The sequence below is a fragment of the Epargyreus clarus genome, unplaced genomic scaffold, assembly GCF_041222505.1.
Source record: "Epargyreus clarus isolate Ecla_fem2 unplaced genomic scaffold, WU_Ecla_fem_2.2 ptg000015l, whole genome shotgun sequence".
Taxonomy (NCBI): Eukaryota; Metazoa; Arthropoda; class Insecta; order Lepidoptera; family Hesperiidae; genus Epargyreus; species Epargyreus clarus.
This window is the reverse complement of record NW_027332223.1, coordinates 858,061-878,104: the sequence shown is the minus strand read 5'-3', so window position 1 is coordinate 878,104 and position 20,044 is coordinate 858,061. Positions and strand designations below refer to the sequence as shown.

General features: G+C 34.9%; 1 protein-coding gene across 1 annotated transcript in view; it reads right to left on the bottom strand.

Moving 5' to 3' along the window:
• LOC140747842 (laminin subunit alpha lam-3-like) overlaps positions 1-20,044 on the bottom strand; it is a 79,538-nt gene that overhangs the window by 35,931 nt on the left and 23,563 nt on the right. Inside the window, exons 2-3 of the mRNA XM_073080460.1 lie at positions 1,129-1,306; positions 166-331 (exon numbers count right to left, since the gene is read on the bottom strand). Coding sequence (XP_072936561.1) covers positions 166-331; positions 1,129-1,306 — 344 coding nt within the window. The remainder of the gene's footprint in view (positions 1-165; positions 332-1,128; positions 1,307-20,044) is intronic.

Below are 20,044 nucleotides of genomic sequence, written 5' to 3'. Positions count from 1 at the left end.
ATCTTATAAAGTTCCACCAAACAATAATTCGACATTGCTGCGTTTATTTTTTATCCGTTACTGTATTTCTACGTTAATTTAAAATCCTTTATTTTATTTTTTTTAAAGGACTAATACCATAGATCTGAAATAAATCAAAACAAATAAAACTAGTAAGATACTTACATCTGGTAATGTGGCGACGAGCTCGACGTGGCGATATTCCTCACCAGCAGCAAGGGTGGGGCTCTGCCACCAGGTAGCGGGGTCCCCGTCCACTGCGAGCGCAGCTGGATGCCTCCGCGACGGCGAACCCTCTGGTCCCTCGCACACATCGCATACCACACCACGCCTGTGAATAATAAACACTACGTTGTATACTGTCCAAAATTTGTGAATACCAGTGTTACAATAAGTTAAAGAATATTAAAGAGTCTATTCGTAGGAAATAAAATCTAGTCTCTTCCACATAGACTTGAATATCAATACCACCACCAATTCGAAAGGTGTTTCGTTGTGGAGAAAAAAGGGAGCCAGAAACAAACGTATGTCTAAAACGTATGTCTAAAGTGTCAGTAAAAATTATAAAATGTCCATGTAGGGAAAGTTTTAATGAAGACCTCCTGAAGTCCTGATGTTTTAATATGTCAACCAGATATTTGTATCTTCATCAGAGAGAACTACAGTTCTATTTGAACGCGGTCTCTGTAATATATTGCCAACTCGTGTAGTCCTTCTGATGTTAATTAATGATCACTGCAGTGACCAGTTATATAAGTAGTTCTAATAGTACTATAGTCACTATTTGAGTTTGGTCTCTAATATATATTTTTTTAAACTACGAAGAGTAATATCTTCGAATGTACGAGTATGTATGTATGTATCATACTTTAGCATGCCCTGCATCCCCAACGGATTTATTTACATGACTATTATGAGGACTATTTACATAACTATTATATTAGATTTGTCTAATATGTGGGAGTGACATTCATATATGCTATCTATAAGCAGAAGGATTTCGTTTTTTATTATAGTAATTTAACGCATATATTATGTAATTAAATATTAACCACTTTCTTGTCTCTAAGATACTGGCGACTTCGCGTACGTACAATTTAAATGTAAATCTATAACTATTTCACTTACTTCCCCGGCGTATCCCGACAGAACTCCTCCGCCCCCTGCTCCCCGCAAGTAGCGTTAGCGTTCACAGTGGAGTACGGCGCGACGTCGAGCGGAGCGGGCAACAACCCGCTCCCCGCTTCGCTCGCCACCGTGACCTCGGTCAGCGTCGTACTGCTCAACCGATCTAGAACTGCTCGACCTGTAAAAAAATATTTTTAGAGCAAATATTTATTATGGTATAAATTAAATGTAATTATTTTTATGTTCTGTTGGCTTTCTTTCTCTACGCAAAAGGGAGAGACTTAGCTTAAAAGCAAAGGTTTTGCAAATATCTTTATGTCCTGTTGCTTTTCTTTCTCTCTAGTTTTAACGCCCGTTTCTCCTTCTAAGCCTTTTGTTTGTCCTCAGGGATGAACTACCCAATCTAAAGTATTTTGAAATAAAGTTATTCTTGGAAACGTCCAACTCCACTGGGACTATTAATTAAGACTAGGTTACAAATAATTCCCATAGTCCATTTACAATTATAGAAGCAAGAAAAATGGGAAAGGGAATAAAAAATATCCGTTTTAGGAAATCGCTTCCGCACCCACGGTTAACGCGCTAACAGTAACTGGTACTAATTATTTCGCCCGGTGTTAGATACTTTATTCAAATGTTATTTGGTGTTCGTGCATTCTTCCCGAAAGTAAGACCTTCGCCAATTATCACTTTTAATAAGAGAGTGTCGGTGTTAATTCAATTTGAACATTCAGTGCCAATAACACTATACTGATGAATAAAACGCCATCCTAAAATAGATGTTGTTAAGCTATGTGAGATATAACAGCTACATAAATCTATTTCACATCTCTTTTTAATGAAAGACACATAATAGGCGTTTTATATTCTTTAGCACAGCTTTATAATGTACATCTATTGATCTTTTCAAAGAATCAGTATACGTGTAGTTGGACCATTTCGTCGCGCTGTTAAAAGTTGTTAGAATTACACAGGACACTCTTAAAACTATTCTATAATGCAGTTTTTTAAACTATTCTGCAGCTGAAGCAAATGATAAATAATTTCCAATAATTGAGCCTAATAAAGCATAAGGCTACAAAAATCACAGGTGGTTGTTACAGACTGCCACTATCATTTCTTTTTGCCACTAAATCACTTTGTAAGTATGTAATATTACGTAAAATCACTACCATTCACAACTATTTCTACTAAGTACATACGTGCAAATCACATCAAGATTACCCGGGACATACCAGGAACACATACATTCAGATGAAAGCACCATTACGACAAACTTATGTTGTCATGTGTTCCCCGTTTCGTTATTTAAGTGTTGCCAGCTGTTGGACATTCTGATCATCGCAGGACGAATAAATAGAATTATATCGTCCATTGAAAGGCCGTTTTGTTAACGAGGATATTATCGGAACAAGTTCCACAGTATCATAAAGTTTACGATGAGTTTACGATTAGTTAATTGTCATCTAGAAATGTTTGACACCGCCGTATGAGTAGTTCGTAACTAATTTAAGTTAAACAACGTCAAATGCAGTCCAGAGTTGGATGAGTGACTATACGCTTGGTTTTGTGCTTTACCGATTCAGCGTCAAGAACGGTCTGAAAATGTACATAGGATAGTTATTAAACCGTACTGTTCTTCAGAAATCTGCCGAGATTTGTGATGGAATAAGCTCGAGGGCTCCTCCAATCATGGGTGGCAATTATGGGCCTAATTATCTAGCCATAAATATACATTTTAAAGTTATAAAGTAAGAATTGAACTCAGCTAACAAATAACTGCCATTATGTATTAATATAATATGGATATTTACGCTAGTACATCATTTTCATTTGTACACACAAATATTGTAGCAATCAATATTAGAGTGACTAATATTGCAGTTCTGAAATTTCAATGAAACTGAGTATAACCACTGGACAGAGAAATTCCCGTTATCTTCCATACAATTAATCGCAAAAACATTACTTAATATTAAAAACTCAACAGGAAGCACACGAAAGGAGCCGCGCGACACGTCGATAAAATAAGAGATAATGCAAAAAGGATGTAAGAGATATGAGCATCTTGTTCGAATCCTGTCCCAGGTTGTTCCGCCCCCGCGCTTGTCATGCCCGAGATTTACGGCCAAATGGATCGACATATCGATAGTTCCTTAAAACATGCTCCAGTTAAAAAAATGTAAAGATCAAAAATTCCTCATATCTCTTTGTCGAACTAACTTAAAAATTGTAACTTGCCTTCAAATGAACAAAAATATGGTGCGGAAATTTACAACACAGACAATTAAAAGAAAAGTTTTCGAAGGTATGCGAAATCTACCAATTCTGAACTTTATCTTAAACCCCTCTGACTCTGAGACAAGACCCGTGCTCAGCAGTGGGCAAGTTACGGATTGTCGACGACGATGTCTTAACTGATTGACACTATAGAGCTTAAGAGGGTCAACAAGCCTAACAAGCTCAGAAGCTACTAATCTACAAACACGTACACGAAACATTCTAAGTTAGTACTAGATGAGCATTTATCAAATTCAGAAAATATTTTATAAAAGAGTGATAGGGAGGGAGTAGGTATATCGGTAGCAGTCAAAATTAAAAGAATGATTCAAAATACACTTCTTATACTCTTTGCTCAACTTTCCTTCGTCCCAAAATGCAGAAACGTTACGTTTTAAGAACACAATAAAATTAAAACAAAATATTTTTACCGCATTTCAGGCGGTGTTCCATTTAATTTGCCTCAACGGCCAATTACGGTAACATTTGCCCTCAGAAACACATCAAGCACTAAAACGGTTCATTAAGTAAACATTTCTCGCCGAATTCTCGGGCACAGACTATAAATATCACAGAATATAAAACCTTATAGAGGAAGATGGCACCGTGTTAAACCACAAAAGGTGATGCTCAGTTTAATGAGACAACGTTGTGTCATTTATGAGTTTGTATTGCTTTATGCCGTTATTTTTTAAATTAATTTAAGAAACACATACCTTTTTAATTTGTTGAGTGTAGTGACATTTTGCCACGGCAAATTTGGGTTATAGTAGTAGTTTGTAGAGATACTGCGTATTTAAAGGGACGCTTTACTAATATGTAATGATAGTGTCCATGCTCCAGATAACCATCTAACTATCCAAATGGTCTATGTGACCAGTTATTGCTTCTATTGTATAAATCGTAAATCAAGAAAAGTAACCACAATTCGCAGTTTTATTTTATCTTAAATCCGATCACAATTACCAATCGATAAAAAATATTGTTGTTCTTACAGACTAAGTTCGAACGCCTGTTAAATCCATTTTATACTTTGGTACTTCGTGCTGTCGTGTTCTTTGGGCCCAAAACCAGCAAAAAATACGAAAAGCAATTAAGAAAACGTTTCTAAAGAACATAATTGACTAGGTTGCTGAAGTCTAGTAGAATTAGTATTCAAAGTTCGAATAGGTCCAATCATGGCATCTTCTAGTTAAGATAACGCTTTAACAAATGAGTATAATTTAACAGAAGCAGAAACATTTTCGAAGAGTACAGTTTTAAAGCTACGGATAAATACCAAAGGTGAAGTCGACACGACTAACACTGAGGTGGTCTTGACTAATTAAGCAACATCTCTGAGATTGAGATCGCTAACACACGAACACTTAATTATGCGCCCAAATGAGAACCTCAACAAGTACAAATTGCCCAGGGTGCAGATGGAGCTGTCAGGAACTCGAGAGAAACTTAAAAAGGCACATCAGTTTACGTTTAAGTATATTTCATGTCTTGAAAGCCATAATTCACATCTTTTTTATTTTTTATGCTTACATATTTTTATACCATAGCAATTTGCTGTATTGTGTATGCTATCAATATTGCTTATCTAAATACTTGACCAATTTATATAGGTAAAAAAACAATTTAACAAAATTAAATGTAATCTAAAACATTCACTACTATAATATTATTTTCATAGTAACGAAATCTTTCAAATAGATGTAGAAAATAAATTACGTTAACATCGATGACTGTAATTCATAGATGTGGAATTTCAAGTTCACAATGACAGTATCGAACACGGAGCACTACGTGGATTACACCATAAGTGCTAACTCAACTAAAAAAACTGTACCAAACTTTCAACAAAAATACAAACACGATCAAAAGATTCACCAAACTTACCTGTTTACTTCCGTACTAACCTAACAACAACTTTGCATCTGGATTCAAAGATCCAAAGGAAGAGGGTGTTTAAATAAATAACCCTAGTTTGCGTGTGGCAACAATTGCCCCTTATCAATCACCGCGGCGTGAGGCTAATAAACAAGCGCTTCCGCGGTGGGTCTAATGAGGACCCTGTCAGTCTCAGTCCGCCCCTGATCGTGATGCTATCCGATGTGTAATCGAACGATAGGCAGGCTTTTTACAGTGAGATTTTATATTGTTAAGCGGTTTGTGCAATTAAAGATAAAGGAAATGCAGTTTTCGCTTTTGTAGTGGTATTAGAAATTCAAACAGTTCTGAGGACTTCTCTCTCTTTAGACAGTTATCATATTCCATAACTCATAACTTTTAGTTAATAACAGTAGCAAACGATCATGCAGTCCATCTTATTATAAAAGGGTTTGTCGGCCCACAATAAACCTTAAATAGATTTGAAGATATGATAAGACAGAAGCTGTACTTGAGAACATAAGCACTCAGGTCCCTAAGAACTATGTTAGGATATTAATTCTCAGGCATCTCGTCGCCTCATACTTCTGCTTTACCACGGGTCTACTTTTATGTCCGACAATTTTGAGGAGCTAAATTGAATCCACATGGAGCACTTCAAGTCTGAGTCTCTCTACACATCAGCTTTATATCACCTCCGCATTCCTGAAACCCGGAACCTCGAAGCTGTTATGCACTAATACCTCGTCACATCTTCAGACGCCATTAAAATCAATTATGACGGAAACGTGCCGCGGAATGGTCGGGGAAGTTGGGATTTATCACCGCAATTACTTGCACAATGTTCTACAGTTGTTTAGCGGTTGTTGTGCCTGTGAAATTTACTTAGCGCGTGCGTTGAGACTTAATTCTGGCTTGTAAATGATTGGGATGGAGGAAGGAATTGAAATTGAATTAACAGTTCAGAAATATTATGACGAACTGTGTGTTGGTTTGACGATTGTGCTAAGGAGTGCGGTATATGTGGCGTTCGAATTTGTCCTCAGGAGGAGCAATACATACATGACACTTATTATCTGAGACATACTCATGTACATAAGAAATAGCAGTTTAAAGTAATAGCAGTTGATGATCGCGTAGCATATGCATTGTATGATAATACTAACATTCTAACATAATATCTAATTGTATGTCATATATGTAATTTCTATTTCTGGGTACATCCATTTGAGGTAAATCTTTTGTTTTTTTTATAATAATAATCCTAATCAATGTAGGCGTAATCTACCCAGGCGTAATTAATGTTTCATTAATTGATGATAACAAAATTCTATGATAGTTACTATGTAACAATTAATACCTATTCGTGATGAAATATCATTAACATATCAGATAAAGAGTTTGTTTTTTATCATCAACCCACTGGGTATGAGGGTTTTGTGAGATTGAGATTCGTTGTAGCCACAGTTCATTCAACTGTTCAAGTGCAGAAGTGCAAAAATAGATGTAATTTAGAGAATTCTGATAATAGTGGTTACATCGTTCATTTTGTATGGTGGAATTGGATGGTCCATTTCATATTCTATACCGTTCCACCACGCGAATCGTTATACCTACCAGAATCTTTCTTTAAAGCTAGTTTAGCTAGTTTTAAATAGTTTTCCAATATGAATTCAAGATAAATAAAATTTTAACAAATAACAGTATATTATGTTCCTCTAGTACAATTAGTAGAAACTTCACACAAACTGAACAAAGGGTTTTGACCTCCTATGCAATGCAAAATGCAATTCGCGTGACAACAGACGGTTTGCGGTCGGCGCGACCACACGCAGCCAGCAGATAATGTAACTCCGTCACCTGCATACCGCAAGGGTTGTACTCTTGGTCCACTGTTCTTCATACTTGTTAATACACTTATTGACTTCGTACATGAAGTATTTCTAATACATTACACTAATTCGCAAAAGAATGAAAAAATTATTAATGATAAAATAACCAAACAAAAGAAAAATGAAACCTTTGTGACAAGTAGACGTCGGGACTCACACTAAATTCACGAAAAAGTGGCCAAAAAAAATATGCCTTGGTACATATATTAATCAGACTGTTAAATGTCTTAAGCTAATTTATCACAATTAACAAAACATTTGAATGTAAACTTATACTATTGTATTCTATTTTGTACATAGATCCTTTATTTTTAACATCATGATCAAAATGGTTGGGCATTTCTTTGCTTTTAATTTTTTTTTGCACTAATTTAGCACGGACACAACTATGACTCCGTTTGATTCATAGCTGTAGCAAATAAGAAGTGACGCGCCATTGTAGTACTTTTATTTTTTTTGTAGCTCTTTTTATAGGTTGTTTACCATCAATTCAACATTTATAATTAGTTGTTGAATGAATAGATACACTAACTAAATTGATTCGAGCTACAATGACGATATAGATAACAAAGGATATTAACCTCTTTTGTAGAATTCAGAATGCGATTCGCGAGAATACAAGTGGTTTTGCGGTCAGAGGACCACACACAGAGCACATTATAATTATCTATGACACAACAGGGATGTCTCAAGCCACATCCAAATGTAACAAAGGAACAAATTAACAAATGGAAGGAGTCACTGGATTGAGAAATTAATACTAATGAAGAAACAGTTTCTATAGAGCTTGCTACGGTTGTTTTTTATCCACCAGTTAATCTCGACAGCGGATGAATAAATCTATTAAATTTAACAGATATACAATAAGGTGTTAAATGCTGCAGTGTTCTGATTTGAAGGGTGTGAAGTAGAAACACTAACACGAGATATTTTCACTCAATCGTCAACGGTAGTAAGGCATATGTGGCCGACCACAGGTAGTATAGTATTTGGGATCGATTACAGAAGTCTATGGACGGCAATGGTTTTTACCATTCAGTAGCCTGCATGGTTTACGATTCCAATTTTATAATAAACAGTCCAGAACGACATAACACATAAAAGAAAGTCTAATAACAGCAGTATTAAACACGGCTGTGTTCAGGTTTAAAGCGTATGGTAAAGAAGACATACTTATCCGATGCATTCCAGCTTAGTCCTCAGGGCTAGCGGCGCATTTGTGGGCGACTTCAGGTAGGAAGCTAATCTTATCTGGGGTTGATTACAGATGTCCGTGAGAGGCAGTAGCCACTTGGTATCAGATGGGCTACATGCTCATCTGCAACTCTTATATTATAAAAAAACGATAATAATAACTGTGAAAAATATTCCAGAACTTTGACACAACCTTTAACACCTATGTGGTTAAAAGCGTGTCCAGTGAAAACAATGTAACATTTCGACCGGTGCACGGTAGCATTTAGTAAACAACTAGTTTTATTTATAACGTCCCAGCCACGGCTTGCGCACCTCTCTGCTCTCTTTGATTTTTATGCAGAATCTCTAGATATATTAGGAGCACAGGTTAACAAGGAATTTCGTTTATTACTTTTCATGGACCTGAAAAGATAATAAACAAAAAAATAGTAGAAAAGTCTGTTTTTACCAGACTGCGGAACCTAATGTTTTTCGAGCGTATATATATACGCTCACTTCATATATAAGAGTATATATATATATATATATATATATATAAGAGTATATATATATATATATATATATATATACTCTTATATATGAAGTCTATCTATCAATACGCACTTGGCCAGCGCGGTGAACTATGGCCTAATATTGTCATTCTGAGAGGAGACCCGTGCCCAGCAGTGGGACAATCATGGGCTGATGGTGAATGTCTCATACTTTGGCAAGCTCTACAGCCCAATCGGCTTGACGAATGTTAACTTAAGCGATGTTGTTAAATTCGTCTTACTTGTCGAATGACATGCAATATTTTTAAACAGTCCATTTTTGTAGTAATTCTTACTTTAATGTGAATGAAAATTAAATGTTTTTTAATTAGCAATAAGCTTTTTCCTCCAAACTCCTCTCTTAGAGGACGACATTCTTTCTCTACAAAATCTCATGCGTCCAGGAACGTATTCCCACTATGTTTATTTACGTTGCCTGATAGTGTTAAAATTTTAAGTTAAGTAAAGTTTTAAGTACATTAAATTAATATTCCTTAGATAGCGTGACCGCTTCCCGGTGGATATCTAAACAAAACTTAAAACCCTCCGAATCGTGCACAAACAAACTATTCGCTATTGTAAACACGGCTCTTGTTTTAAAACTTAGGAAGTATTTACATTGTGCTTGAGTGTTCACGCCTCGGAGGTGAACTTTCTAGCTGTGCGGCTGCGGCGTGCCGCTGCGACATGCGCCATGAAGCTTGTGTCATGCAATATCAGGGCAAGATAAGCTGGCGTTCCAAAGTTTTCATTCAAGTTTTAACTTTTTTAGATGTTGGGTTTGTAAATACGTCATGGGTTATATCTGTCCCACTACCACTGCCACCAAGCTGTATTACAGCGGTATATGGTACAAAGTCGTGATATAGGCTGATAAAAAGATATAGAAAATTAACCCTTCCATCCGAATTTTCCCTTATCCCTTTCAAAAAAATCATACTCGACTGGTACCGAAGAACAATGGCAGGAAAAAAACACGACAAATTAATGGTAGTCATAAATATTAATACAAATAACAAATTTAATACTAGAAAAACGGCACATCAAATTTTCCCTTGTTGTAATAAAATAACTATTACGTACTAATAATTGAGAGCTAACAAAATCTTTAATGGCAATTACAGTTGAATTTAATTTAAATGTGATAACTAGAAAATACGACCGATTATACGGACCGTGTGTGACTGGCCTAAGCCGACGAAGCCGCATCGTAGTCGAGCATTGTTTGAAAACATCTGCCGTGTAAATGGCTGCCGAGTAAATTCATAATCTTGTAAAAACAATGCGTAATATGAGCACACTTTCAGTTGAACAGCACTTTATGTAGAAACAAAGCTCTTAGGAAACGGAAGCTCCATTAAGCATTCAACTTTACGTACAGTCAGTAGAAAAGGTAATTCGATATTTCTAGCGAGCGGTACTGTCGCTTACAAATGTTTTAATAGATTTAAACGAGAACTGAAATCTAAAAGTTATTGAAGTAAACGTGAAAATAGCACAAGTTTGATTAATCTACGACGATTTTAGAAATATTATTTTGTATGGAATTGAAATAACAAACCAGCTTCAAATCCTCTAAATGAATTTCTGACATTTTATAAGCGCCTCTGTAACCCTATACAAAAAGTATAAGTTACGAGTACATTTTACTCCTGCAGTCACTGCCGCTCGAACATTTGTAATAAGAACTCACGAGATTTTCGAGCAAAATCTGTTTTAAAGCAATAAAATCGGGCTCGAAGGACCAATGAAAAACTATCGCGTCCAGCCACTTTCGAAGACAAACATCGCGTTACCTCAATTTAAGCGAGAAGGGAAGTTTACAGAGGAAATTACTATGCTACCCGCACCGAGAACTAGTGATAAACAAACACACATCTATTTATAACCTTGAACGGGAGATAGTTAGCGGCAACCAAAATGGAGGTAAGTAAAAACCTTGTGGCCCGTGGGAGCGAGTCCTCTTGCCTCATAAGGAACCAGTCTTACTACTAGTGATACTCTGTTACCTTTTTATTTTATCCGTGTTATGGAAGGTGATCAATAACACATGTAACATTATAAGCTAGATGTTAAGATCGGTTGAGAAATTTATATGGTTGGCGCCGCTGCTCTTGCTTAAAGTGATCCACGATCTTGAAAGTGGTCGTCAAATTATTTTTACCAGCTTAATAACTGCGCTGCTGTGTTTTGTTGCGCATAGTATACGACAGATATTACGATAGAAATGTGACATAACACATTCCAAGCTTTTCTTTAGGGTTAGGAACTGCCAAGAAATCTGCAGGTAGACCAGGTAGGACTCTAAAACTTTCTGCAATTGACTACAGATCCATGAACGAGAATTATCATTTATTATCACATAACTGCATGCTCGTTTATTACTCCAACTCATAAAATAAATTTCGCAATTATGTCAATCTTTATACAATTACTATTCGCGATCTATTTACTGTTAGTCACTCTTCATCAGTAAAACAAGTACCTTAGGCTCATTAGGAAGCACCAAATATGGCGACATGAGGTTTTTATGGCATCGATGTGGCGACGATATTGTGACGATTCGATCGGACGATTCAATCGATTAATTTTTTCCATTATGCCAGTATTTGCGCGAATGTCGGCGTTTTTCTTGCTTGTTAGTGGCAACATTGAGCTAATGAGAGCTCTTCACTCTGATGCGTGCAAATTCAGAAGTAAATTAGGTCCAGCAAAAACTCGTTAGGTGGCCGCGTTGCGTTGGTGGTATTTTTGATGGTGGAAAATTTATACATACTTGAGGCGAATTAAAAGTGGTTATGATATTTTTGTGATTATGAGTTTTTAAGACAACTAATCGACTTTAACATTTTAAAAAATGTGAAAAAATTAAAAGTAAAACCTTTAATATGTAGATATATTATAAATGATAAAAATATTGTTTTATTCATACGTGCATTGCCCCTCCCGTGTAACGATTAACATATGTATATATTCGTGTTATGGAAGCCTGGTGTGTACCGCCTACACCTATACCTAAATAAAGTACATATTTACTATTTTAATGTCTTTAACTACATATCTATGTTTTATATTAAAGCAGCAAAGTTGATATATGATGTAGACGTTTATGATCTACTCTACTATTCATCTACATCTATGGTAGCTCTTCCATTTATATATTACTTCATATAAATGAAAACTTTGTCAGAGTATGTTAAGCTTATGATACAATCAGTTAAGAATCCTCGCTGGCTCATGAGAGGGAATGCTATAAATCGTGTCTAATGGAAGGGACTGAGGGATTCACCGCAAGTCTGAACAAATCTTTACATTTTGTCGTGCAGCAGTCAAATTAATCAAATGTTACTATTACTCACCAATTATATTTATGCACTTAATCATATTTAGAATATATTTCGGGAGCAATTCGAATTTTGTCGTGCAATTGGCAAATTAATCAAAGTCAAAGTAATTGTTATTGGTCAATCGTGTAAGATCGTGTAGGTAGAATTTATTCGCTTGGTTTGAGCTCTTGACTAAAAACCATGATAACTCTGTATAATTCGCCAGAAACTCTAATAAAGTTTACAATAACACAGAAATCTTCACGATAACTTTTTTGGAATTGATTTTATAAATTTCTTTATATTATTTCTCTTCTTCTAACTTCTTATTCAATTGTACTTCAAACTTATACACGTTTTCTAATTTATTATTTTCATCATTAGAAGTACGGATATACCATATTTTTGTGGTTTTTCTGTTAAACTATCATTGACATTACAGTTATTCATTGATTGCTTCCCCTTTATAAAATTTAATTTCTTCCATCATTTACTTCGAGATAGGTATAATGTATTATAAATATAGCTTGTAATGGATATTTAAGTCTCCCACAAACAAGCCATTTAATTGACAAGCCAGCCACTTCCCCGTTCCATCGTCCATATACATAAAATCAAAGATGCTTGTGTTTTTGTGCTACGTAATCTATGCCTGCTCACTTCCACGTAAGGATCAACGACTGCCACTATCCAATTTTAGATCTATTCCCTAAGAGAGTAGGTATTTTACTCCGTTCCTTATTAGAATACGTAGGGTGACCATTTTTAAGTCTATGTTAGAAGATTTTTAGTGGATTAAGATAAGGATTGGTTAATATAGTTATAAATAAATAGGTAGATTATCATCAGCTCATTAAGACTGGCGCACTCCTTTTAGAATGAGAATGCATTAAAACACGGTTTGAACTTCAGACCTTTAAAGTAAAAGATGGAAATCTAAATGTGAATGAAATGAATTAAATAAAAACTTTCGACTAAAAAAGTAATAAGGTTTTTGTTAAACATAACGTAGACGATGAAATATTTATCATCATTGACCGATCGTACCTACTTGATTAATTACCTAAGTAGGACAATATATAAGACATTCTAAAAACAACACTGTATTAAATTCTGCACATTCCTACAACGTATTAGCTATAATATAAGTGTAATTAGGCACCATTAATACAACACGAGCTTTCAGATATTTTATATCCAACCACTAGTAAAACCATAAACGTCTCACCTAATGAGAACAGTAAAATTTAACAAAGGGCTCACACTACAAAGTTACCGATCACTGGCGATGAGTAGTCGGCGCTTTTAGAAACGAATGAGCTCATAAAATTAAAAAAGGATCAAATTCACGACAAACAAGTACTTAAGCTGTTTAAATTCAATTGAAAATATCTATGATTTGATTTATATTGGTGTCATATTGAATGATTCGAAGGCAAAATGTTACGAAAAAGGAAGGAAGTAGTAATTTGAAAATCACTTAAGTATTTTGGGCCCACAGCACCGTTATTTTGACAAAATAAAATGTACAGATATTAAAGAGAACATAGATGACCTTTGAATTTTTCTATTTTTATCCGAATTATTACAAACTTGGCCCAACAAATATTTATTAATTTCAACATTTTCTAGAGGTTTCGCTAACGTATTTTTGTGCTTAAATGAGCAATTTTTTTTTATTGGTGACCGATGTTACAAAAGGATTCCTTTCAAAATTGAACACGCAACAAGAATAGCACTTTCGAAACTTCAGCAACAGAGCATTAGAGGCAGTAGAGCGTAACGAATGGTTGGTAAGGATAGCAACAATGCATTGTGCAAGCCCGGGGCGCCGGCGCCGGACAAGGGTGTGGATGAAAAAACAGAGATCAGCGCTTTATTGTTCGCTGTGAAGCCTTCGATATAAATCATGGTGATCTATGATGCTGGTTTGATGTTGCTTCAGGTATGGTAATTGAGCGAGCTTCTTGAAGCATTTATTCGTAGACGAAAATAGTGTGATTTCGTTCTACATATTCTATAATTTTGGTCGATTTTAAGATACTAATATTTATGGACTCAGAAGTAAAATCCTAACTTTGTTATCCATCCAATTCTTTAAATGATTGCGATATAGTTATTCAAAAATGTTTGCAGTTAATATCATAGGCCACAGGGATACCCCCATTTAAAACAAAATAGCAACAAACAGTAAAAATATTTGGATTGCGACTACAATACACCGTTTCAAGTTATAAAACTTGCTGAGTAACTTCCTCATTATTGTAATTTGTAGATACTAGATCCAAACCTCAAAAGTGGTATAAAAGGTTAATTGTAAAATGATCAACCGCGTCTAATAGCCGGCATGTTTTACTATGGATATAATGGTGACCATAAATGTCAATTTGACGTTTATTGGCCGAGAATTCAAACACTTTACGATAGCGGTCTCATGCGATATGCGAACTTACCTGTTGATTCCTGCTGCGAGGGTGTTCCGAGCCTTCGAAAAGGACACTTCATTAAGAATTTATGGCCTTGTCTTTGTGTAAGCCGCCAAAGCGACGCCCGTGACAAATGTCTAGCTTCAAATCGTGTAAAATCTGTGCTTTACGACGCCGAACTTTGTGGAGCTTATAAGCTATCGTAGACGAGGTAATCACGAGCTCCAGACGATGTAAGGAGTTATGTTCTGAGTTGTATGCTTTGCAAACATGTTTTGAAACATAGGTTACTACGCGCACTTTTGTTTTGGTTTGTTCTGGTGTGTGTAATTATAATTTATATAACTGTATTTATTTATAATTTCAATATTAACGTTGATTTATATAGTACTAACCTTAATTGTGATTCTAGGGTACCCGGAATGATAACTTGTATCTATTTTAAAATTCCATTTGTGTTTTATATTTGTCTTCATTAAATTTCTTTAACATTTGTGGAATCTTCTCACCGGTTAAGTTAGGTTTTATTAATTATTTTATACTGACGCCGTGTTTTATAACTTTAAATAACTTATGAGAGATTAAAAGTTCTTCAATTCTTTAGTTAAACACTAACGACTTAATGACACATTTTTATCATGTTCACTAAATTTCACTTCAGTTACTCAACATGACAATTTGTAACATACTTATTTCGTAATCGGAAGCCATGTAACACTTTAATGATCAACATAATTACTAAGGAACGGTCCTTACAATTAACGCTATTAAAGGGCAAAACAAAATAAATCATCATGAGTTCAACACTTATCTTTTTGTTTTCCCACGTCGCCCAGACGTGACGCCTTCGGTCTCTACTCTCTAATAACTTAATAAACTAAAACGGAGCCTACCACAAAATAATAATAATACTAGCGGACCCACAGATCCAACAACTTTTACCACTGTTATTGTAAAAAATATAGCTAATGTTTTGTTACAAAATGTGATATATGTGTTTGCATATTAAAAAGGATACGTGTCGAAATTTTACTGTGAATAGTAATGAGTAGTAATTAATAAATTTAAACACCTAATTTACTAAGTTCGAAAAATCAACGTTATATTCGCAATACCTAGACATGGTACAATGTTCGTTCCTGAAAGCTTTTGCATATAAACACAAATTAGACTCCATAATTAGAAAGATACTAACGCAAAAGTAACGATGCAATTATGTTTAGATTATATAATGATGGATGCGAAAATAGTTTCATTGTAATCTATATTAGAATAATAATTTTATCACATTACTTGTATGTATATCTACAGTCCACAGAATGATTGTATTCGTTTGCTGCTACTGATTTTTTTGTGTACCGCTCATTAAATGATTCATTAGAAGACATTGTAGATGCAGTTGAAGAAATAGCATCGTTGTCTAGAAAAAGCTTTACCTAATTATAAAAACCTTTTGCTGTATAATTTGACGGAGAAACAAAGGCGTTAATACTTATTCTGACCATATTAATATCATGCTCAATCGCAAGTGCCGATACTCATAAAATGCGTTCTCGTGAGAGAATGTTTACATTTGTTAGCCCATAAATTGTTGCTATCGATTGTGTTTAAGAATACGGCTTATTAACATGTTGATGGTGACGTGTGGCTCGATTATGGTATGTAAGTGCTTTACGACCGTGATGCAACTCTGTTAGATAAGACATGTGGCGAGTTGTCTTTACGTTTATATGTATTTCGTTTATACTAATTCCCTTTATATCTACGTTTCACTTGACCATTAATCCTTTGATTTCACTATTGCCTATTTTCTACATTAAATAACGATTATTATGAGTACAGTGACAAACTGAAGTAAATCGGTCACTTTACCGGTTAGGTTTGCAGAAAGTTCTCGGCTCAACCTGATGTGATCTTATTCGTGTTGATTTGTTTGCTTGCCCTCAAAAGTATTTTTATGTTTGAGACATTTTACCACCGTTGCGTTACCGCAGGTAAGCTTCCCATTTTTAATGCACTTATTTTAAATGTCTAAATTCAGAATCAAATGTTATTCTTATGTTTATACTAAGTTTTAATTATTTATTACACTCAAAGAAACATGGTTAATTTTCGTTCTTACTTAAACCAAGCAACAAATTAAAGTTAGACAGCGTGTCAAACTTACAAATGATAGACCCAAAGAAAGGACACACACACAACACAACTGAATAGACGTTAACAAGTCATGTGATTATATTACAAAGAACAACAATACACAAATCATTTGAAATAATGAGCTCGTCGGTTCTCATTAAGAACGCCGTGGGATGCGCCTGCGCTTAAAACGGGAAGCAATTTTGAAACAAGGTGATTACACGGTTCAATAGAGTAATTCCATGAATTAGAACCATTGGAAGCAATTTGTTCTAATGATCTTGGCGCATTTTTGTGTGTGAAATTATAGGCTATAGAGATTATGATGCACAAGATGAATAGCACAAAATTTGCATGACAAAAACTTCAAGAAATGATATGCTAAAGAAAACTTTATGTCTGAGAACTCTAACAAAAACTCTAGGAAACTGGATCGTGAGTGATCCTGTCATATCAAATCTTTTAAATCTAAACCATCCGTGTTTCTATAGACCATGTTCATAAATATTTTTATCACTTTCACATTTTTAAGATTTACAAAGGTATCATCTTGTAGAACTTTTCTAACAGAGAAAAATTAGATAATCTTGTTTAAGTTCACAATTGTTGCATAATTCTGATAAAGGACAATGCCCATGAAAGTATGGACCGCCGTCCAGAGTTGCATCAAATTGAAACTTGTTGTGGGCGATGTATAATTAACCAAATACTACCACCAATAATTATTTTTTAGATCAGCACCCGGGTTCTGAAGTTATTTACCGAAATGTTACATAACCTCAAAATCGAAAATATCCGACGATAGATTGATGGTCGGTTTTAACTGATAGTAGGTATCTATAATGTAGTTCGACTAACATATTCCATTTACTTTTAAAGGTAGTAGGTAAAAAAACCTAAAATAATCCTAAAAACCTAAAATAATGAATTCCGAGATCGAAGATTCCGAGTATAAAATACCGCCATTTTAATTTTTAAGAACATCAATCAACATTTCGCCTTATTTTATCTTAAATGGAAACCCCATTGTTCAAAGAAACTATTCTGATCGACAAACTATGTAAAAAATCAAAAATTAATTTTAATATTACTTTCATTTTGATGCATGAGAAAAATCATTAATCAAAACACTAATAGATCTTGTTGAATTCCGAGAATAAAATTCCGCCATTTTATTTTTTAAGAACAACAATCAATATTTCGTCTTATTTTACCTTAAATAGAATCCCCTGTTCAAAGAAACTATTCTGATCGACAAATTGTGTAAAAAAATCAAAAAATAATTTTAATATTACTTTCATTTTGACGCATGAGAAAAATCAGTACCAAGAATGGGCATTCTCCTTTCATAAATTAAGTTCATAAATGTAATTTTTAATAACCAAAAAATGTACAAAGGTATTTTTGTAAATCCATAACTATTAAAACGAGAATATTTACGACATTTTGTATCGAAACGATCCTAATTAGCTCAATTGTGTCCGCGGGTCCAGTGGCGTCGGTCCTACGGCGCCGGTGCCAAATATGGCGGACGTAACGAGCTGGCACAATCGACGAGCCATCGCCATCGCAGGACAAATCCAGGATTCGCGGTATTGCTCGCCGATTTAGGACAGGCATTAGTGATATCGCCATATTTTCTATCGATACCTCTCTCATATTCTTCGGTTTCTAGCGAGGATTGTTGTTTATGGTGAAGCGTTTATAAGCGATCTTCCAATAAAAAAAAATTTGATGTAGGTAATTAAGCGTCATAGAGATTTAAGATACGATACAGTGTAAATAAAGCAGCTTCCCGATTTAGTTTGAGTTTTGATACAACCAGAAAGTTTTACTCAGAAAATGCTGTTTTAAATTTTAAATCTTGAACTTGTCTTATATTATTTATTTCTTTCGTATATATGTACATATTTGCTAAATAAATAATGAAGTAATCTACATCCCTGAAATACTCATGTTCTCAACATTCTATGAAATTTACCTGCCGCTTTTACGAATATGTTTAACGGTGGTACATGGTGCAGTCTACCAATTTCTAACAGCAATGGTCTAATTTATCGGTGTAATTGTGGGTGAAATGATGTCTATAGCATCCCCTTTCTTATAGTCCATGGATGACAAAGTTCAGATAGAGGACCTATTCATTCGCAATTTCCATTACATGAAAAAAATGCGTGTGTAAAGCCACAAAGGGCTTTCAACGATAATCAAACCCACCAGCCTGATATAACAGATAAGACCCGGGCATCGAAAAGAAAGCCCTATGTTTATTAACAAGTGTATGTGAAAAAAAATAGTTCTGTCTGTTTTTGATTTCGAAATAACTGCATTTCTTAAGGTCTATTGATACGGTAACAAAATTGAAAATGCAAGTACCTACAACTGCTGATTTATACTGATAAAATTACCTAAGACATACTATCAGGTGAACTACTTGGTTCTTTGATAGCTATCACAGTTCTTGATAACCTTACAAATAATAATGTCGTTATGTATGTACAGAGTCCTGTGTAAAAAAAACTAAAAACCTTACTGCCAAAGCTGTGAGAGGAAACGTCAGCATGACATGAAATAACAATTATAAATTAAATACACAACCGCTACACCTGTTTCAATCTTATACTGGTATGAAGGGAGACATACTTATTCGAGGCATTACAGCTTATTCCTCAGGGGTCTAAGCTGGAATGCCTCGGCGCATCTATGGCCGACGTCAAGTAGGAATATAAACTTATCTAGGATTGGTTATAGATGTCCATGGGCGGCAGGTGGACTGCATGCTCGTCTGCTACTCTTATGTTATAAAAAAATACCTACAGTTTCACATACATTGATAATACCCGCAAGCAACGCCGCGTGAAAACTGATCTCAACAAACGCTCATCTGAAGCTGTTCCCGACGCGGGATCATTAAAGTAGGTTTTTGTCTGGACGCTGACAGACGCCCTAATAGCCCCCGCGACCCATTCATTTCACACAATCATAAAAATATAATAAAACCCAGCGATCTGTTTGAACTATCTACGGACAAAATGCGTTTGAATGATGTGGGTTTTTGAAAGGATTATTGAAATGTTGAGTGCTGTACGTTTTAATGATGGTTCGTGAGTAATAGTAATGGTATTTACAGTAATTAAATCGTGTAAGTATTGTATAATTCAATGTAGTGTTAACAATATTAATATAATTATAATGTAATTTTACAATTTTGCATGCTTCCTTGAAGCCAAGTGTGAGAAAAATTGTTAACA